Here is a 19,926-nt window from a genome sequence, read left to right on the forward strand (position 1 = left end):
CTATGGCAAAAATTGCAGACAAAGGAACAATATGCTGTAACTCACTACACAATTTCATGCTCCTGAGCTTGGAAATATGCAATTGAGCCTGTGGCAGAAAGATAATGTGTAGCCAAAAAATAAATAAAATGTAAAAAAAGAGGAAAAAATATTATTATTATTATTGTTACTGTAAATTGCAATAAATAAGGCTAGGAAGCCATATCTGTTGCTGGTCAGTGGTTCCGTGTTGAATCCAGAGTCGAATTTAAAATCTTCACATCGTCGTTCTTAAATAATCAAGCCCCATCTTATTGAAGACTTTATCCAAAGCACCATATCACCCCAATAGAACACTTTGCTCTCAGACTGCAGGCTTACTTGTGGTTCTTATGGTATATATTAGGCTGCTGGGGGCTTTCCATGACGCACTGAGCATATTTTGGCTTATCACTTTTCACTCTCTATGTTAAAAGTGGTGAGTAACCCCCAGTGTACCTCACCTCTAATGGGTTGTGGCAGATGGCTGCCTCTCCTTGAGTGTTGTTCAGCTGGAGGTTTCTTCCTGTTAAAAGGGAGTTTTTCCTTCCTACTGTTGCCAAGCACTCATTCACAGGGGGTCGACTGATTGTAGGGATTTTTAAAAAATGAATTGAACCAGTTTTATGATGCTGGTCAACAACATCTTTTCTCAAAACAGTTTCAAGATAGTTTGTTTGTTTGTTTGGTGTCATGGAAACTAAGACATCTACAGATGTTTTCATCTGTGTGCTGACGTTTTCTTGTCCTATTAGCCTTTCTTCAGAAAGCTCCAAAAACTTAAAAGTAGGGATGCGCCAATCCTGAAATTCTGGGCGGATGCTATAAAATAGAAACTTGGCTATGACTTATATCTGCCAGTAACAGATAACATCAGACACTGGCTTCAGTAATTGCATTCATATTTTTTGGCAGTCCTGTATCAATCAATATACTGGAAAATCCTTAATTAAAAGTTCTCTTCTTGCTTGATATTCACCATGTATATCTTATAAATGTATTCCTAACAGGTGGAAAGTTTACAGTACCGCCTAGGTTCTTTTCCAAAGAAATGGACTAAAAAAGTTATAGAATATAATTTTGGAAGATGTTGAAATAAATCATATAATTGTTGTCATTGGAAAAGTTTGCTTCCAAGACCCTGATAGGAGAATAAAAATATATAAATAGTGTCCATTTTCAAAAGGCTTTAACCATGTTTGAGAGGGATTTTTGCCAATATGAACTCATTTTGTTTAAGCCAGAAACTACCCCATCAAATTTTATTATGATAACTTCAACAGTCAAACGTGACCTTTGACTGCAGTTAAGCTGCAGTTTGTTTATTAGCGTTTAACTTACCTTGCTCGCCAGCTGCTTGCCAGTTGTCTGTACACTAGGGTTTCCAGACTCCTCATATCTCTTTGTGGCATCTCTGATTACCAATAGCATTGGTGTGGGCAGCATGGAAGGCTGACATGCACCCCTGACGTAGTACTATCCACCCTCCATGACGCACAATGTGTGTTCCCAAACACAAAAAAATAAGGCATGAATGAAAGACAAACATGCAAACCAGGAGTTTATTTCACACTTTCAGTATAAAGTAACATTTTGATGCTGACTTTCTCAGCTGATAGATTTAGCTTAGTTAACATAAGTGGATGGATATCAGCTGAACAGCTAAAAGAGTATGCGATCAAAGCATTTTTTGTCCTTACCAGTTTCTTGCCAGTTTGTTTTGTCCTTCCTGTGTAAAATATCTCACCTGTCACTCCTGCACTCTTCAATTGCGGTTCCCACACACAGTGGAGAACCGTGGGGAAAAAACAAAAAAAGTTAAGGAGACGAGATAAATGAATGTGTCTGCAAACGCACAGTCACATTACACTTTGATTTAAAAAATCTAATCAGCAGTCACAAATGTCCTCCTGTTTTTAATCATTTGATGATTATGATGGATCAAGGTAACTGTTCCGAACACACACACAAACACACAATAACTCTAAAGGTCATGTAAGTCCTTGAATAAACTTGTGTTGCAAGTACTGGTTATATGTAGAGGGTGTGGTGTGACACTATACCAAGGCAGATTTAATTTATTATCAACCTCATAATACTGCTATCATTTTACTACCAACGTAGGGAAACTATATAAAAATCACCTTGAGTGACGAGTTGTTGCCGAACACGTCGACCAGCGTTAATCCCCACCACCATTATCTATCTGCGCAACCCCTCTGTACACATTCAGCGATCGGTACACCTCACACTCACGTGTCTGTGATTATTTTTGTTTTGCAAAGATTTTTCTTCTGATATTAATTCTTTCACAACTCTGTTTCTCTCTGCAGCGGATGACGGATGTGGAGGGACACTGCGGGGCCAGAGTGGGGTGATAACTACTCCCAATTACCCATCTGAATATAACAACAATGCTGACTGCACCTGGACTGTGCTGGCTGAGCCAGGAGACACCATTGCCCTGGTTTTTTCTGACTTTCAGCTGGAGGACGATTATGACCTGCTGGAGGTCAGCGGCACTGAAGGTTCTTCGCAATGGTGAGTAGTCAGCTCTCGGCATTTATCTGGGGAGAGAGCTGAGAAGGGGGGAGAGGTAATGCACCACAGGCATGCAGGCTTTTTTTTTCAGGTGGTCGAATGAGTGTGGTGAAGTATGGTTGGAAATGGATTGGTGTTACTGTATGTAGGTCTGGTGGAGCTGGATCATAGCTGGTACTAGCTTCAAAATGAAATAGGGCGATAACAGTAATTTGTTTGATAGGCAGCACCTAGCTTTTATATTACAAACTCAGCCTGGGTATATCATATGGTCTCTGGTTCTAAAGTGTAATTTGAACACTCAATCATGGTCACACACTCGCACTCATTTTCTCGATTACTCAGTCTCACACAAACACACATGCTCGGCTCTAATGATGAAGAGATAGGATGTCCTGGCGTCAGCGTGGGTCTCTCACCATCTGTGGCAGCTCCTCCTCTCTCTGACAACTCTCTCAGCTCAGGAAGTAATTAGAGAGCTCGATTACCACCGCCAGCCGTAAAGTGTTGTTTCACCCCCATTCTCGCGGAAACAGAGAGAAGCCCGTGTGAGCACAAACGGTCATGCACGCTAAAGCATTCACACTTTTAGCTACACTTTAATATATTTTCACTGCTGCTTAAAGAATTGTTTCTGATGTATTCTTTCACACATACACACCGGCGTTTTGTGCCTTCCGAGACCACACATAGCCAAGCTTAGCTTGAAAAACAAATATATATTTATATATTGGTTGAATACAGGTAGATGCATTTTTATGCATCAGGAAAATCTGCCATGCTGCCTCTGTCTCGGATATAATATAAAAATGCAGGTTTAGTTTCAGGATCGTGTTGGAGACAGACAGCTCAAACAAAAAAAAGAAAGACAGAAGACTTTGGAGTTAGAGCCACAGGCAGTTGGCAGGAAAGGACAAGGGGTAGCACTGGCTGAGCTATTTAACACTTGAGACACAGACTCTGAGAGACAGAGAGGAGGGAAAAAAGACCGTTGAAAAGGGAAACAGGTTCAGAAAGAATATATGAGAAGTCATCTCAGAGTGAGAGGGCCCCAGGAAACCTCACGTCGGTTTCACTCATTCGCTTAGTAGTTAAGCAAAAATACTTCCCAAGAAGAACTTGATTGACTCTGAGCGGTCTTAAAACTGAAAAAATTCTGCCTAGTAGTCTGATATTAAAGTCTCTTTGAATCTTTGCTTGGCCAGTGGAGAGCTGATCGCTTCCTGGGCTCCCACAGACAGCCGCCTGACTGTGCTTCTTTTGCATATTTTACGATGTCATCAGCTTCTTGTCCTAGACTTTGATTTGCTCTATGTTGTCATGGGGAGGCGCCCAGTTCTCTACTGGCTGTGTCATCTTTGTGGCAGTTGTTGCCAGTGGCGTCTATGGTAGTGCACCTGCAGCATGGCTTTGCTGTCTTAAAGAACAAGGAAGAGCAGAAGGGAGTAAGTCACTAGAGAGGAGGCAGAAGGGCTTTGGCAAGCGATGGATACTGCAAGTCACGGTTGATCATGCACATTGGAAGGAAAAGGAAGTACAAGAGAAAGAGGACACGATGCAGACAAGCTGGCTTGCATCTATTGTTTCATTTTTTTTCTCTTGTTTCGCTAGCTTAAGTGTTACCCACATACTGTACCACTGATTTGAAAAAGTTTTGGCTATTTTTTCTCATTTTTAAAAACTCATCAGCCCACTTTACCTCCAATGTGTCGAGGTAGTGAGCGGGGAGTACTAAGGATGTGGAGAAAGTGAAGTGAATCACAGCGAGTATTACTATGGAAGAATTTGGCCCGGTCTTATGAATTGCATTTTCTGCTACATAATGTGAGCAGCTGGGTGCTGGTTTACTTAGGGAAAAGATAAGCAGCAGGATACAATATGAGAAGAAGATAAGCCGTAGGAGGCGATGTGATGCTTAGGGCGTTGTTCTGCTTGTAAACCTTTGGTCTTGGAATTCATTTTAATGTAGCTTGGGCACCAACCTAAACATTGTGCATCCTCATGGCAGTGGTTTTCCTTAATGTGCCTGGCCAAAAAAAACCCTTTCAGGGATGATTTGAGAAGAGGGTTGTAACCTCGTGTGTTTGTGTGAAGCTCAACGCTTCTTTCTCAACAACTCTCCAAGAAGAGGACAAAGATTATTATTAATGTTGTGGCTGATTGGTGAGGGCAAAAGAGGGATGCTATGGTACAGCAGTAAAGGAATGAGCAGACACTAGTGACGACATGTGAAAGGAAGGGCAGGACCTTTGAAGAAGAGGGTGGACGTGAAGTTGAGAGATGGGTGCAAGGATTGAAAACTCAGCTGGTGGCCAATTAGAGAGGTCAGGCTTGGCTGTTTGATGACGCTGACCTAAAGCCTTTCTGCTCTTAGTGAATGAATGGATCAGTGAACCTTCAACTCAGTGGGGCTTGACGGTTGATGATGCGTTCTCTCTCTTTTCCTCATCATGCAAATACGCTCTCATCACACTGGTGTGTACACAGCTGCTAAGCTTAAAAGCTGTTTCTGTATTTCAGATCTTATGGTTTACAGTTTAGCTCCAAAGGGTCATGTCGCTAATATGAGAATACTTGTTTTTGTTTGTTTTTTACATTTTTCAATCTTGTATTGCTTTCCATTGGCTTTAAGAAATATATCACTATAAATTACTGGTATTTGCAAATGACAAGAACGCTTTCTTGTTCTTGAGTGGGTGATGTCGGTCTCCCTCTATCCGATTGCAGCCGTTGTTCAATATGTGGGAATCTGTCTGAACTTTATTGATTGATTCCTGACTGACAGGTTCATTGATCTGACACAAAAAAGAAGGGCCAAGAGATCATGGTCAAAACCATGTTTCCCAGATCGATCCACAGCATTTTAAACTAAAGCAAGTCAAGCTTGCATGTTCTGAGTTTCTTTGTTGCGCTCACGTTTGTCTGTATATGTGTTGCTAAAGGGAGAGAACGAACCACAATTAACACCATCAGTCACCAACAAGGACGTCACCTCTGTGAATATCTGAATGTGATCTTGATAGGATGCGCTCTCTACCATCCTGCACTTTAATTGGCGGTTCCACGGAATTAGCATTCTGAAGAGGCGGCAGAAAAAGACAGCTCTGAACACCAGCCCCACAAGCTGAGATGTGCATGTGGATTGAATGTGGCAGCGGGAAAGGCCTGGTAAAAATGGCAAGTGAATTAGGTGAATTCTGCCTCTGCTCAGCGGTACCCTGACAGGACTTCTTCACTGTTGCTTGCCCAGGGGAACACATTACTCTGCTATTACACTGTTTGCATCCACATTGATTTTCTTCCCCATCACCATCCACTTTGAGGCAATGTAAATAATGCCCGATCCTCATTTGCCCACTAGCTACTAAGTGGAACTCACAGCTATTTGACTTGTAATTTTCTTAGGTGCTCAATTGTTTTTCAAAGCACTATAATACATTTTCATCTACCAGCAGTGCTCTCTTGAGATGTTGAAAGGAACTCCCACAGCAGCTTGAATACTGTAAATAGAGAGTATAAAGTGCCTAAATCTGTACTTGAAAGAAGTCTGAATATTGGCTTTATTCCCTCGGTTCTACAAAAAAAGATTATGTAAAAAAAAATGCCACATCACAGTTAAGCGATTGCACCATTTTAAAGAAAGTGTTTCCAAACAAAAACTTAAATCGTCTTTTTCTTTTCTATCTTGGTAACTTTTGCAAACTCTTTCTGTTTCCCAGGTGATTTTTTTTTCTTTCTTTATGCATCCATCTCTGACAACACATTGCTCCCTGGGAAAATGCAACTTATTTCTTCCTGTTTGGAGATCTGAGAACCCATTGAGTTTTGATCCCTCTAGGTAACCTCCTGCTTTCTCGTGTCTGTTTTAACTCCACGCCTTTATGGAATTGAGACGCTGACATTTAGCCAGCCTATGGATTATCCCCGGCGTGCTGATTTGTGTCAACCTGTCCCAACCTGGCGATGGGAGCGCGTCCGTGTGTGTATGAGAGAGGCAGAAAGAGATAAAGAGTTGCCGGAGAGGAGTGCAGAACACTGGATATATTGATTGGCTGTTAGGTTGACTCACCTGAGAGTGAGTGAGTGAATGAGTGGTCTTTGGAAAAGCTTTCTAAGTCCGGGGGCTGTTTTTCTTTTGTTTCCAGAGAAATGAGTGTGTTTCGTTTTTGTGGAGATAAATGCCTCTTTCTTCTCCTTCTATAAAAGACAGTGGAAAACTTGTTTTGTTTTCCATGTCAGGGCTCGTGAGATTTCCTAAACTCAGCTGTTTTACTCAAGATGATCATTTTCCTGCTTTGTATACAGTCATGTGCATGTTGTATTACAGCTGTGAGAGTTGTTACCGTATGCAGATGTGTCATGAACATGCCAACTGCTGTTCGCCATGAGGAAAACACATTCATTAGTCACACCCTCCCACTGGGACTCCTCTGCAAAGCTGCTATTTTTTTATGTTATAAAACGGTCACGGCGAGAGTGTGTGTGGAAGTGAGTGATTGTGCGGCTTCTCCGGTGAACAGCGTTTGACTGACAGTGCAAGAAAAGGTGATTACGCACTCATGCTTTGCTTTAAAACACAATTATATGTACATTTGGGCACACAGACAGTGATTTCCAGCATCTGAATACAGGTCATTTGCAGCGTATGGAGGGGCATTTTGCATAAATATGTGTACTGTGTCACGGTTGAGTGGGCGCTTTTTCTCATTGTGAATGTTGAATACATGTCTTATCCGTTTCCTATGCTCAGGCCTGTTTTTGCACAAAACAGGCTGCTGTAGTAAAGCAAACGTTTTGCTTCGGAGCTTTATCCATAAATCACCAAATCGCTAGGCAGGTCATGTCACTCTGGTACAACTTTCCCTCTCAGTGTCTCCCTTTGTTTCTCAGACATTATGTCTCGTAAATTCCTGTGTTGTTACTGTAAGGCATTTTAATGGCTGATTTTAATGGTCTAATTTGTCAACTGAAATCCAGTAACCGGGGCTGTTATCAAAAATCCCGCGTACAGATCATCTAAGATAAAAGTAAGCTCAGGAAAATGGGTAGAAAGTGATAGATATGGCAGGTTTTCAAGAGTTGAGCTTGCTACCCATACCATATGGAAAGATTTGCCTTTGAAACACAGGTTACTGTAGACAAGTATTGGCTTTTACTATTTTTCTATTTGCCTTTTTTCTGTATCCTTGTGCTATAATCACTTAACTTTGGACCATGTGGACGGAGTACAAAGATGGTAGAGCTGTCCACAGGTTTTTGCACAGTACTTTTATTTTTCTATATGAAGGGACAAGAATGTGATCACAAAGTGCAAATTTGACCCAGGACAGAAGCAACTGCTGCAAAACAGTTTCTGCAACATCACATGCTAACACAAAGTATCTTGTTGTGTGCTTAATCATGATGGTAAGAAAATGTCACATGTAGAAAGCTCATTACTTGAAAAATGAAAACATTTCTCCCACTAAAAACATAAAGTCCAGATGAACACGATCTACTTTCTGGGCTAATAAAGAAGAGAGATTTAACAGCTTCGTGCATACCGAGCTCAGCCAAGTAGAAAGAGCCTGATCTTCAACAGGTAACAAAAGCAGTAGTGATGGTCAGGCTTATAGCTTTACAGCATTTACGCTTCTCCAGTAGAATTGCTGCCGATCCCTGTTAAGTGCTCTTTGGGCTGGTTTTCAGCGTTGCTGTCAGTTTTGTGTTAATAATTAAATACCAAAGGGGAGGGGTTTTTTTTTGTCTTCATTAGGATCAGGATTTATGTCAGTGTGTGGGACTGTTGCCTGAGGTTTATACTGCTAAATGGCTATATGGCAATGTATCTCACACCAAGTTACAGAGTAATGCAAAAGTAATGTAACCAGTGGTTTAACAAATAAATTTCTCCAGGGAATAATTAACGCCATGCATTAAGTAACAAGTAATATATAATGCATCACTTTTGGATGTGGATTTATGTTCTATTGGAAAGGCTTGTCTGCATAACTAAAGTCCCACAACTGCACTCTTGTAAACTTTTTCATTTAAAAGCTTATGGGACTAAAATGAAAAATACCTCAGGGCTAATGGTTATGATGCCCTGACACCTCAACGATCTCACATCAGAGGCAATGAAAAGATGCGCTATCTGTCTACAAATGTCACGCCCTCTTATTTAGCAGCAGCTGTATCTCAGTTTCTCTCTATCTTACACACACGTTTTCTTTGTTAACCTCCAGACCGTAGCTGTGTCTGCCTTTAAACTTTATTTTTGCTTTGCTTATTAGCCTTTGCTTGACCATTGGATCAATAGCTCTTGTTGCCAGTCGCGCCACTGTGGGCCTTCAAAGTTTGCCGGAGTTCAGATTTATGAGCAGCAGCACTTGGTTGAGGACTCAATCTGCAACGTGCCATTGATCAAAGCAGCATTTATGATGAAGTTTGTGCCACCCGCCAAGAAATTCTCCAGCTGAACATTATCTCCAACACCTGGTGCCATGCTGCAGATTGGCTCACCCCAGCACTCTACACCGTGTTACTCACTCTGTCACATTGCTCAGGCTAAGAGCTGGAGAGGAGAGGGTATGTTTGAGTGCAGAGAGGAAGGTTAACAAAAAACAAAACAAAAAAAAGCTCAGCCATGGATTCTATCAACCTCCCAGGCTTGCATGTGCATACCTGTGTTTTCCCAAGGTGACTATTTCCGTTCCACTGGCAAAATTACACCTCAGCACACATGAAGATTGGTGACTAATATGCAGCTTTAATTGTCATTGATCATCCGTGTTATGTTTAAAAACAGCAGGTGCAGCAGCTTATTAGTCAATATTCCATGTAAACCGGAGCAGCCGGTGCAGCAGTGTGTCTGTGTAAGCATGTCTAGCCATGTGTTACCTCACCCCCATCCCAGTGACACCAGAGAGCACATAGAGGTTGGAGGTAATGTGGCAGATCACTCTGCCCTGACTGGGTGTCTTTTTAGTTGTTTCTACCAAGCACTGCACCGTTGGGATCTAATATGTTGCTTTTAGCAATCACATAGATGCACTAATGGCTTATAATTTGTACACAGAGGCATATTTAAGTTACAAACACTGGCACCCTGGGCCTCCAAATGGACTGGATGTTTTTTTAAAGATATATCATTTCATTTATGCCAAAAATATTTCAGAAATAACTTTAATAAACACCTCTTCCATCGCGGCTTCAAGGGAGAACTTGAATACTAAAGTACTGTCCGCATCACTGCAGCAGTTGTGCCGTAGTGCATTTATGACAATAACAAAACATATTTTTGAAATAATCCTCTTATCCAAGTTTTTTTTTTTTGACAGTTTTTTAGTTGTAATCCCCGAAGCTTTTCATCGTCTTTGCTTAACAGTCACGTCTGTCTTCCTTCTTCCTTTCTAATTATTTAACTAATTATATTAACAGAGAAAGGTCATCTATCAGTATGGTCAAAACCACAATTATGCTCTTGTTTTCTGTCTTTCATCATCTATCACCCCTGTGAAACTAATTGTTTTACGCTCATGTTTGATCTGCAGCTTCCACTGATGCTTCATCCCACAGCTTGCTTTGATCCCTTAAATCACGTCCTGGGTCAAGTGCAGATAACCTTAAGGATGGTTTACTTCAGAGGCTCTTTTGTTGTGGTGTGATCAAAAGACGCTGTATGGAAATTTATATTGACGGCTTTTGGTCAACACCATTGTTCTCTGCCAGGGTTTTGTACCCTTGGGCATCTGAGCACCCTGATGTTTGAGGTCCATAAGCACATACCTGCAACATACAGATGAATCCCAATCAGGCACCTCTTCTGTGGAACAAGCTGCCAGATTTGGGAGATAGAAACCCTCCCTAAAAAGATCAGGCTTAAATTTTTCCTTTTTTTTTAAATAAAGCATATAGTTAGTGTAGGATCAGTTAACCCTAACCCTGGTTCTGCTGAAGGTTTCTCCAGTTAAAAGAGAGTTCTTTCTTTCCACTGTTTTGACATTAATTGCAGGATCTTTACCTTACAATATAAAGCACCTCGAGGTGACTGTTGTTGTGATTTGGGACTATTTAAATAAAGTTGAATTAATTTGAATTTCAGCTGGTGGCACATAGTCTGTATATTTCTGCTCTCCCTTCCTTTTTTTAAGCAGTTAACAAAAGGAAAAGTGAAATAAAAATAAAGGCAATTTCTCAGGACAACCTAGAAAAAGGTTGTCGTTCCTTAAACTTTCTCCAAGTATGATTGGTGCAGCACTGGGTGTCACAGAGCTGTAAGGGGTGTCACTTCGGTTAATTAATCAATCACAGTAATTAGCTCCGATAAAACAAAAGGACGAAGTAGTGGGAAGAGGAGCGGCTTAGAAGGAAAGCAATGTATGAAATCAATTGGCCAAAAGTGCTGCAGTCAGTGGTCTGTCACAGAGGAGACTGGATTTTCATTTTAAATTGTAAAAGCAGGACTGCAAGGATGAGTACAGCAAAGTCATTCCATTAGGCCCGATTGTTTGATGCTGTGTGTAACTGCATACACATCAAATCAAATCAAATCAAAATTTATTTATATAGCACATATTAAAACAACAGTGTTGACCATAGTGCTTCACAGTCAATAAAAACATGAGACAGTTAAAACAAACAATAAAAGAGGACAACAAACAATAGGTAACAACGCAACAAGCTAAAACAGCCAACTAGACAGAATCAAAAGCCAAAGTAAAAAAATAAGTTTTAAGACGTAATTTAAAAGACTGGATAGACTCGGCAGTGCGAATATGAACGAGGAGGTTATTCCAGAGTCTGGGTGCCACGGATGCAAAGGCCCGGTCGCCTCTCGACTTCATTCGAGTCCTAGGTTGTGCTAGGAGCCTATGGTTGGACGATCTAAGTGCCCTGTTGGGATTGTATGAATGGAGTAAATCAGAAAGATAACTGGGTGCTAAATTATTCAAAATATTAAAAGTGAACAAAAGAATTTTACACATGCACTTGAAATGGTTCTGCTGCACTGCATGTTCCACAAGTGCTTGAAAGTAGTCCAGGATTTAGTGTGAAACTGTGAATTTGTGCTCAGGATAAAGCCCTTGAGCATAAAAGGTCTTGTTGTCTTATAGTGATGTTTATATGAGGTGATCGTATTACTGGCCACTCAGAGACACCTATGATTAGTAATTTGTTAAGCTAAATTTAAACATCCAAACCAGACACAAGTGAAAAAGGACAAAGAACTTAGTAAGAACTTAGCATCTGATCAACATTAATACAATTCAATTAATTATTATAGTTATTTAACATATAATTGGTTGTTGCTATGACAAGAAAGGGGAATAAAAAAAATATCTGACCAAAAATATCTTTGTTTGCAGTGTGACCCTGATGCAGTAACAGCAGAACATCTGGTCCCTGAGCATCCCCAGAGTGGACGGACATGTCATTGTCTGATCTGGGTCATTGCTCAACAGCAACACATCCCTTCTGTCTTTGTGACATCCCCAGTTTTTCCATAAATGGAAATATAGATAACAAGAAAGGCAAAAAACTGCATTTTATAACGTGTATCTTAATAGTTTACATTTTTTTTAACCAACTCAGCTTGCTTTCATTGAATTAAGCACCATTGTGTTGATAGTAGTGGAGTGATCTTATGTCTGTGAATAAGTGCTTGTATTTAGTATTTATTATTATAATTTCATAATTGAAAACAGTACATTTGACTAAAATCTCTAAAAATAATAGTAAGTAGCTTTAAAGCTAACCCACTCTGGACTCCTGAGTTGATGCACTACCTTTTTAGGCTTAGTCATTCTCACCTCAGAGGACAGTATTACTCACATAGTGAAGGTCTTGTTCTACACAATTTGAGACTCATGGCTAAATATCCCTGCATTTTAGGCTTGGAAAGCTCGCATTAGTGGCTGGTAATAAAAGAAGAAAAGAAGGATCAGGAGAGGAAATTGAGGGAACCTGCAAGGTGAAATAAAGCAAGGGCGTGCTCAGTGGTTTGGAGTGTAATATATCTTAATCTTCTTTGGGACAGCAGGACAGGTTGCATGTGTGTATGCCGGAGTTTGTACAGTCGGTATGAATTCACTCGTCTGGTGCTACTGTGGGGTGTGTTTGTGTGGCAGTGAAATACCCGTCCTCTTCCCATTCATCAGACAGAGCCTGTCTTTTTGTATGAGGTGACATTAGGCTAACCTGAATATATTTACAGAGGAACCTTTATGAACTCTGGTGAACGTGCCTTGACCGGCAATTACAGGCTGCACGGCCGTGAGCCTCCATAAAAACTCTTCCCACTGCATCAATAAACGTGGGGAGGCAAAAGGTGACAGGCAGTGTTGAAATTCACCGTAGGAAAGTCTAAGCTGCACTGTCGAACCTGTACATGGAAAACTGGTGACATGATTTTGAAGTTTTTTATTCTACAGTAGTGTGAATGGTTATGCGTATGGTATAAACCATTTAAAGCAGATGGATGTGTTTTTTTAAATAACCAATTAAACTCATTGCAAATGCAGTTGTTCCTTTTTAGAGGTGAAGTAAAAGCTCAAACAGCACAGTGGTTATATGATCCACTAGACTCCTTCTGTAAGTGGCTTTTTGCTTGGTAGAGATTTTTGGAGAGTGCCAGAGAGGTGTCTGGCTCATATTGATCCCACAGCACTGCAATCTTTCTTAATCCCACTCTCCTCACAGACGAGATGAGACAGAAGCAGTGACAGAAAGACATCCAAAATAAATAAATAAACTTTATCTCGAGTAAGCTCTAATATAATGCGCCTCTGGGTGGCAGGAGTTTGCAAGCAAGTTCATTTTTAACATCAGAATTTTTTAATTTTTAGTCATCCAACATCAAAAACAGTTTCATTCTTTAGGTGATCTGCTTTTCTAGGTGTTGGCTTTTTAATCGGACGTATGCACACAGACATGCCAAGGGTGCTGTTTGCTCTCTCTGGTGTCTTGTTGGACAAGCGATCAGCTTTACGCCCATGCCAACATGTGCAGCTCATTTACCACTGACATCACACCCTTCCGTCTTTTTTGACACTGAGGGTGCCTGTTTGCCACCCTTCCTGTTTTTTAATTAGATGGTCTGATTAGAGAACATTGATGAGGGTTGGGAAGGGTACAAAGGAAGAAAAAAATAATAATTAAAACAGGGATTAGTCTGGTCTGGGGCCTCGTGCAGACAGAATTAACGCCAAGCGCTGTCTCGCTCTATCACTTGCAGATCAGTGTTGCTAATATCACAGTATTATTAGCTGCACTATCCTCCCCAACTGTGTGATAACAGAGGATTACAGAAGGTGCTGTGGCCAGTGAACCAGGAAAAAACAGTGTGATTTGTCTTAGCATGGCTAATTAGTGCGCTGTTTGCATGGATGATATGGATCAGGGATAAAGCTGATCCTTTGACAGAGGGCCAGCTGTGGAGGCTATATTGTGGCTCAACATGAAAAACGCTTGTATAAACATTCAGCCATTTTTCCTGTGCATATGCTTTAATAAACAACTGGTGATCAGTTTACAGTGTTGGCATGGTAAGGCAACGGACGTGGGCATGGCTGCAGGCCTGCATCCGGATAACCTGAGACCTGTTCGCACTGCTCTTAATGCTGCTGCTGACATAATGGAGTATGACCTATTAGTTTATAGGGATACATGTAATGGATTGCATATATATATGTTTTAACTTTAATAATAATAACTTCATTCCCTTGTGTGTTGTGTATGTTTGCTTGGTGACCAGTGCCAGAGCTGAAGGGTTAATTAAGTTTTAAGACCTACAATCCTGACGAGTTCCTGCATCACACGCACGATAATGAAGGGCACGTTATCCAAAGGCAGCTATTACTGGCTTTCTTCTGGAGCTAAGAAGGGCATGTTGTGAAATTACTTGGTCAGTATAAATTGGTGTTGGTTCTCTTGCATTACATCCATTGTATTCATAATTAGTCCCAGTGTTGGCGGTGCACTCGGCTGTAGGGTAATTACCTACAATATGTGAAGAAACCTTTTGATTCATTTCCATGGTTATGAAATCTCTTTTCAGCGTAAATTAAATGATGTCTGAACTGAAGTATGCCGTACCTCATAATACTGGAATTTAAGTATTTCTATTTGAATTCTATTCTTTAACAAATTTGCTTGTGCTTTTTTTCCTCTCGTTTTACCCAAAGTGCATTTGCTTAAAGCCTTCATGCTGTTAATAGAGCTTTAACTCAGAGAGATAATTTAGTATTTTCTTTTCAAAAACAACAAGAAAAATTACCCCTTTTAATGTGCCATAAATGGCACCATTAGAATAGATAAACAGTGTTGCTTTGAGAGCAATCTGACTTTTCTTCGGCTATTATAAAAGCCATTAGTAAGGGAATGGGGGTATTGACTCTTTGTTTTTCACAAAGTTACTTGTTTGGGTTTTTTTTTTTGTAGTTACGGTTCTAAAACAGTACATACAAATGTAAGAACATGCTGGGGTCTAAAAGGTTCTTGACCTGATACTCTAACTTCAGCTTGAAATTGTAATATTATTAAGAAGTTTACTTTTGAGATTACAAGATTGTAGCAAACCTTAAAAAAAATCATTTCTGAAAGACTTCTGTAAGTGTAACACGCCTGAGATTCCTGTAAGTCATTTTACTGTCAAAGAGAAAATAAATTCACAACGAGCAGGAGGAATATTAGCTGCCATAGACGATGAGCTATGTTCTCAGTGTTGACAAAAAGAAAGAAAGGCATTGTTATTTGGTGCAATTTTTAAAGCTACAATGGCACGTCGGGCTTTTATGGCTAATTTAAGTTTATTATGAATGTGTTGCACTTGTTAATGGACATTTTATTTGATGGATTTTCTACTTTAGACTTGTCAGCCCAGATTCTTTTCTTATTGACAGCATGTGGCATTTGAGGGCTTTAACAGTTACAGTAAGAATTATGATTATTATCCTTTTTTTGAAAGTAAATTAATAAGCATAATGGATTCTTGCTGCATAAAAGAACTTTGTGACTTTAACAAACTCCTCTTCCTAGAAGTCATTATCTGTGAGACTTTGCTATCTGGGCAGAATTTTGAGAATAAAATATCAACTATTAGGCTGTCACTCATTGTAACAACTGTTTTTCACATCTATCACCTGTCTATCCGGACTGCCTCTGTGGTTCAGTAGTGCTACATGGTAGTGCTCCAAGAACTCTGACAGCCCTGAGGTCTCTGTGGCCATTTGCTCCTGTAGATGCTGGTCGTATATAAACTGGTGCCAAATTAGCAAAGGGTTTAGTTCCACTTTGGGATTCTTCCAGTCTTTTTCCTTTTGTTCTTTTCTGTCCCAGTTCATTAAAGCAGATATTACACTACTGTATGAGAGTTGTATATCTTTTCCCCATCCGACAGTTTGTGCTTGATGGCACGCTTACTGTCCAAAATCCGTAATTAGTGTGCCCTAAGCCTTTCTGGTTTCTATGCTGTATTAGCTTTTCTGTTAGATTTGATGTCATTAATGCTTCTAAAAGCTGTATTTACTGTCACGCTTACCTGTCAGGTTGCGTGGTTACTGGCATCTTTGTTTAACAAATGTATGCTTTTGTATTTTTTTTTAATCTTGAAATATTATCAAACTGGAAGCTTTGTCATTTTAATGGGATAAGTACAGCTTGGTTAGTGATCTGTCTTGAATCTCTGCTGCATAGTTTTTAAGATATAGCTAGTTTGTGACCCATTTTTAAAACTAAATCCTTAAAAATTAAGGCGCCGCAGCACATTATCTGCAGCACATTAAAAGGGAATTGATGATGCATTTTGTGCTCTAATATTCTGTCAATATTCATCCTTTTTTTTCTTTGTGCCAAGTTCTCAATTCCAAACCTTGGCCTGGTTAGGGCTCAGAAAACCCCACAGGAGATTACTGTAGCTCAGGCTTTAGCTGTGGTCCTCACATCAAAGGTGCAAGGAAAGAGAGGGAGCCACTGTAGAGATGCAGAGACACAGAACAGCAAATACTGGCACCAGTACGGAAGGGGGGGGGGGCAAGCAATAAGGATGTGCTATAGGTACGGAGGATCCAAGAGACCAAAGGAGTCTCTTGAACGAGTGATGAAACGTTTTTCCCGCTGAAAACGCTATATCCAGATGATCAGAATCTACTTTTTTGGCTAAATGGCCACAGGGTATCCAAATCAGACCAAGGTCAAATAGAGTTTATGGAGCTCCATTCCATTTGTTGTTTCACTCCGATTACCTCAAAAAGGAAAATGAAAATCGGTCGAGTAAAATTTCCTTTTTCTATTTGATGATTCAAACGGGAGAAGGAAATTCAAAAGACTTGTGAGAATACATGAGACCATGAAAAACCTGATAACTGTGTGTAGTTTTTGTGTGTGGGCTACAAGGGCCATTAATGTATGCAGCATCACATTGCAAGCCACATCTGTTTGAATAAAGCTGTGTGTAAGTGTCCAGACTGTAACACATACAATGCTTATTTGCTCTTCATGTTGCATTAAAAAAAAACAAAAGCAAAGTAAAAACTTTTCAATATCAAAATACATTAGCTGCAAATGTGGCTAATACAGATAATAACAGTAACTGAGCTGTAGGACTGTCTAGTTACAGTAAGAATCACCAACAACATGTTGGAAAGAGCTTTAAATACAGCACTCTATAGTATATCTTAACAATTTTAGTATAATATAACCTCTTTTTTAGCTGTTTATATTCCTCTCATAAATTTCATTAAAAAAAAAATCTTGATGCTTCAAATAAGACTGAAAATGTAACAATCTAAATACATAATAATATAGAAGCTATTGGCTAATTGTGTAATTTAACATTTAATTTGACCAGATTCCATTAAAATGAACATTTTACATTTATTTGTGGAACAAATTTGATCAAATTACTTAAAGTTAGCATTTAATATTTTGGCCATAAATATTTTTGGGTGTGTATACAGTTTACATCTAGCATGTATTTCGTATGTCTGCACCCAGTTAGGATATCACGGTTAGTGTTGATTTGTTATTTGGACTCAGGTTATGGGAATTTGTAAAGGTTTAAAAACAAAATTGAATCATTTGGTCTTTTTCTCTCCCGTTTACATAACATGGTTTAACCAACCATGCTAACCAACCCCAAGTCTCATCTTCATGTTATTTCTGGCATATTTATTAGCTCGTTCTGTAGGACAAGGTTCTTACTGCTCTGTCTTCTGCGTGTTCTGGTTATTACCTTGTACTTACACATAAAAAAAAAAAAAAATCAGGCATTGCATTAGTCATCGCTGAATACAGGTAGAGAATGATAGTCACTCACAGCATTCATCCCTTCCCGAGGCAGCCCTCTGTGCCAGCCAGTCGTTTGTTCGCAGAAGTGATGAATTTCATGCTAATTATCAAGCACACACTACTGCTCAGGGAGTTTTGTGGGCAGATCCCAAGACAGAAGGCTGTGAATATAAACAGGCACACCTGCACATACTCACACAGCGGTAATAATATGGTGTTCATCGGGACGATATTTGGGCGCTCATGGGCAGGGCATTAAAGTCGCATATTTTATTTACCTAATTGAGTCCAGTGGGATTATTTATGTGATGCTTTGTCTTCTGTGTAAAGGGAAGACAGAGGAAGGAAGATGGACAGAGCTTTTAACATACTTGCATGTTACAGCCCCGGTCTGTTTTCAATTCTCTTGGTTGGAGTTCAAAACGAAAGAAGTGGTACGATTTTATTGTTTTCATATTTCTTTGCCCTTTCCTCTATCACACATTTATTATGCAAACAAATACATTTGTGTCTAATGGCCTTTGACAAGTGAATATCATTGTTTTCTTTTTAACCACAAAGTGAAAATCCCACTTATTATAATATGTTGTCTATCAGTGGTTGTTAACGATGTGCATCCTTAGATGTCATACGATTTAGAGATGACTCATTGTTTATACAGTGCGGATAAGCATATTTTGCTCACAGTGGTAAAAAAAATACCTCTTGATTACCTTAGTTAAACAATCAGCCTGAAAGACAAATCACAGTTTCCGTTGGGCATTGTCACAGCTAAGAAATAAAAAGGCAAGTAAATGTATAAAAAAATAAATCTGCTGTAATTACTTGTCTTGCAGTAAGTACTTTATTGTTTACAAGAAACATAAAAAAGCCTTCTTCCTAATTAAAGAAAAACATTATAAATTAAAAAAAATAATCTGAAGATATGTTATTTGCAAATATTTTTTATTTATGCAAGTTCCCTAGAGGAGCAAAAGTAACTTACTAAGATTTATGTCAAGAGCAGACAAATTTTGCATTTTATCACAACATTTACCAAATAGTCTTTCGATGTAAATATCCCATCAATATACAGTAAAAGTAAGAAAGAAAAAAATAATGAAAGTCAAAACATTTTCTAGTTTTGTTGAACTTCATGAGCTAAACAGCAGAAATGTAGCGGACTGATTTGCAAGCAGTTGTAATTGTTGTGGCTTCAAAGAAAGTATTCCCTGTTTGCACTAAAGGGACTTCTGTGAGTTTAAACGTGCTCATGTCTTTCAGATAGACGTCTTTGTCAGCCCGAGACCATCCTTAAAACTTTTTTTTTCAGTATTCTTTTTGAGATTAATAAATTCAAGAAATGCTAAAGTTCCTGTGGGAATAAAAGCTGGAAATAAAAAGAGAAGATACAAAAAGGAAAGGTTAAAATTATCCAACAAATTCTAGCCAGGCAAGGCTCTACCTCGGGGCTTTGCTCCCCTCCTCTCCTTACAGAGCATAGCAACTTGCATTACTTTACTCTGAGTGACTGTGTTACTGCAGGCTCGCTTTCTGTCAGGGAAAGACTGATGTTGATTGACAGCTTACACAAGGTCTCTGCCAAAGCTACTGTAATCACATTCACCAGAGTAAGGCTCAGGCATACTCAGCCTGTGATGCCCTGATGGCCTGGAGGAATCAAATGCATGAAAGCTTTTTTTTTACCACGATGTATTTAGATATAGGGGAACTCATGTAAACGATGTAGCGTAGATGTGTCTATGAACTGCTGTGTTGCAGTGTACTTTGTGTTGCTGTGTGTTATAAATGTTTTCCTTGTACCTCATGCACAGAGGCCTTTCTGCCTCTGTGCATGAGGCACCATCTTTACTCTATATACTTATATACTTATATACTTATATACTTATATACTTATACTTTTTCTGCATCACTCACATGCTGAAGGTTTAAACATATATATTTTTTATCTTAATCAAAAGAGTTTTGTTGTTGTTGTTTGTTTTTTTTTGGCTGAACTTTTCCTGACTTTGATGCTATCAAAGCCCCACCCCCCCACCCCGCTCACCCCATTCACACATCCACCCCAGCAAGCTGTTTGATTCCTCTTAAGTGCCTCCT

At 39.5% G+C, this 19,926-nt stretch overlaps 1 protein-coding gene across 2 annotated transcripts in view; it reads left to right on the forward strand.

Moving 5' to 3' along the window:
- csmd2 (CUB and Sushi multiple domains 2) overlaps positions 1–19,926 on the forward strand; it is a 270,938-nt gene that overhangs the window by 86,462 nt on the left and 164,550 nt on the right. For both annotated transcript variants that reach the window (XM_084918556.1, XM_084918557.1), the window contains one exon: positions 2,352–2,559. In XM_084918556.1, coding sequence (XP_084774682.1) covers positions 2,352–2,559 — 208 coding nt within the window. The remainder of the gene's footprint in view (positions 1–2,351; positions 2,560–19,926) is intronic.

This window comes from Perissodus microlepis, chromosome 22 (genome assembly GCF_051167445.1).
Source record: "Perissodus microlepis isolate ML-2025 ecotype Zambia chromosome 22, ASM5116744v1, whole genome shotgun sequence".
NCBI classification, from domain to species: domain Eukaryota; kingdom Metazoa; phylum Chordata; class Actinopteri; order Cichliformes; family Cichlidae; genus Perissodus; species Perissodus microlepis.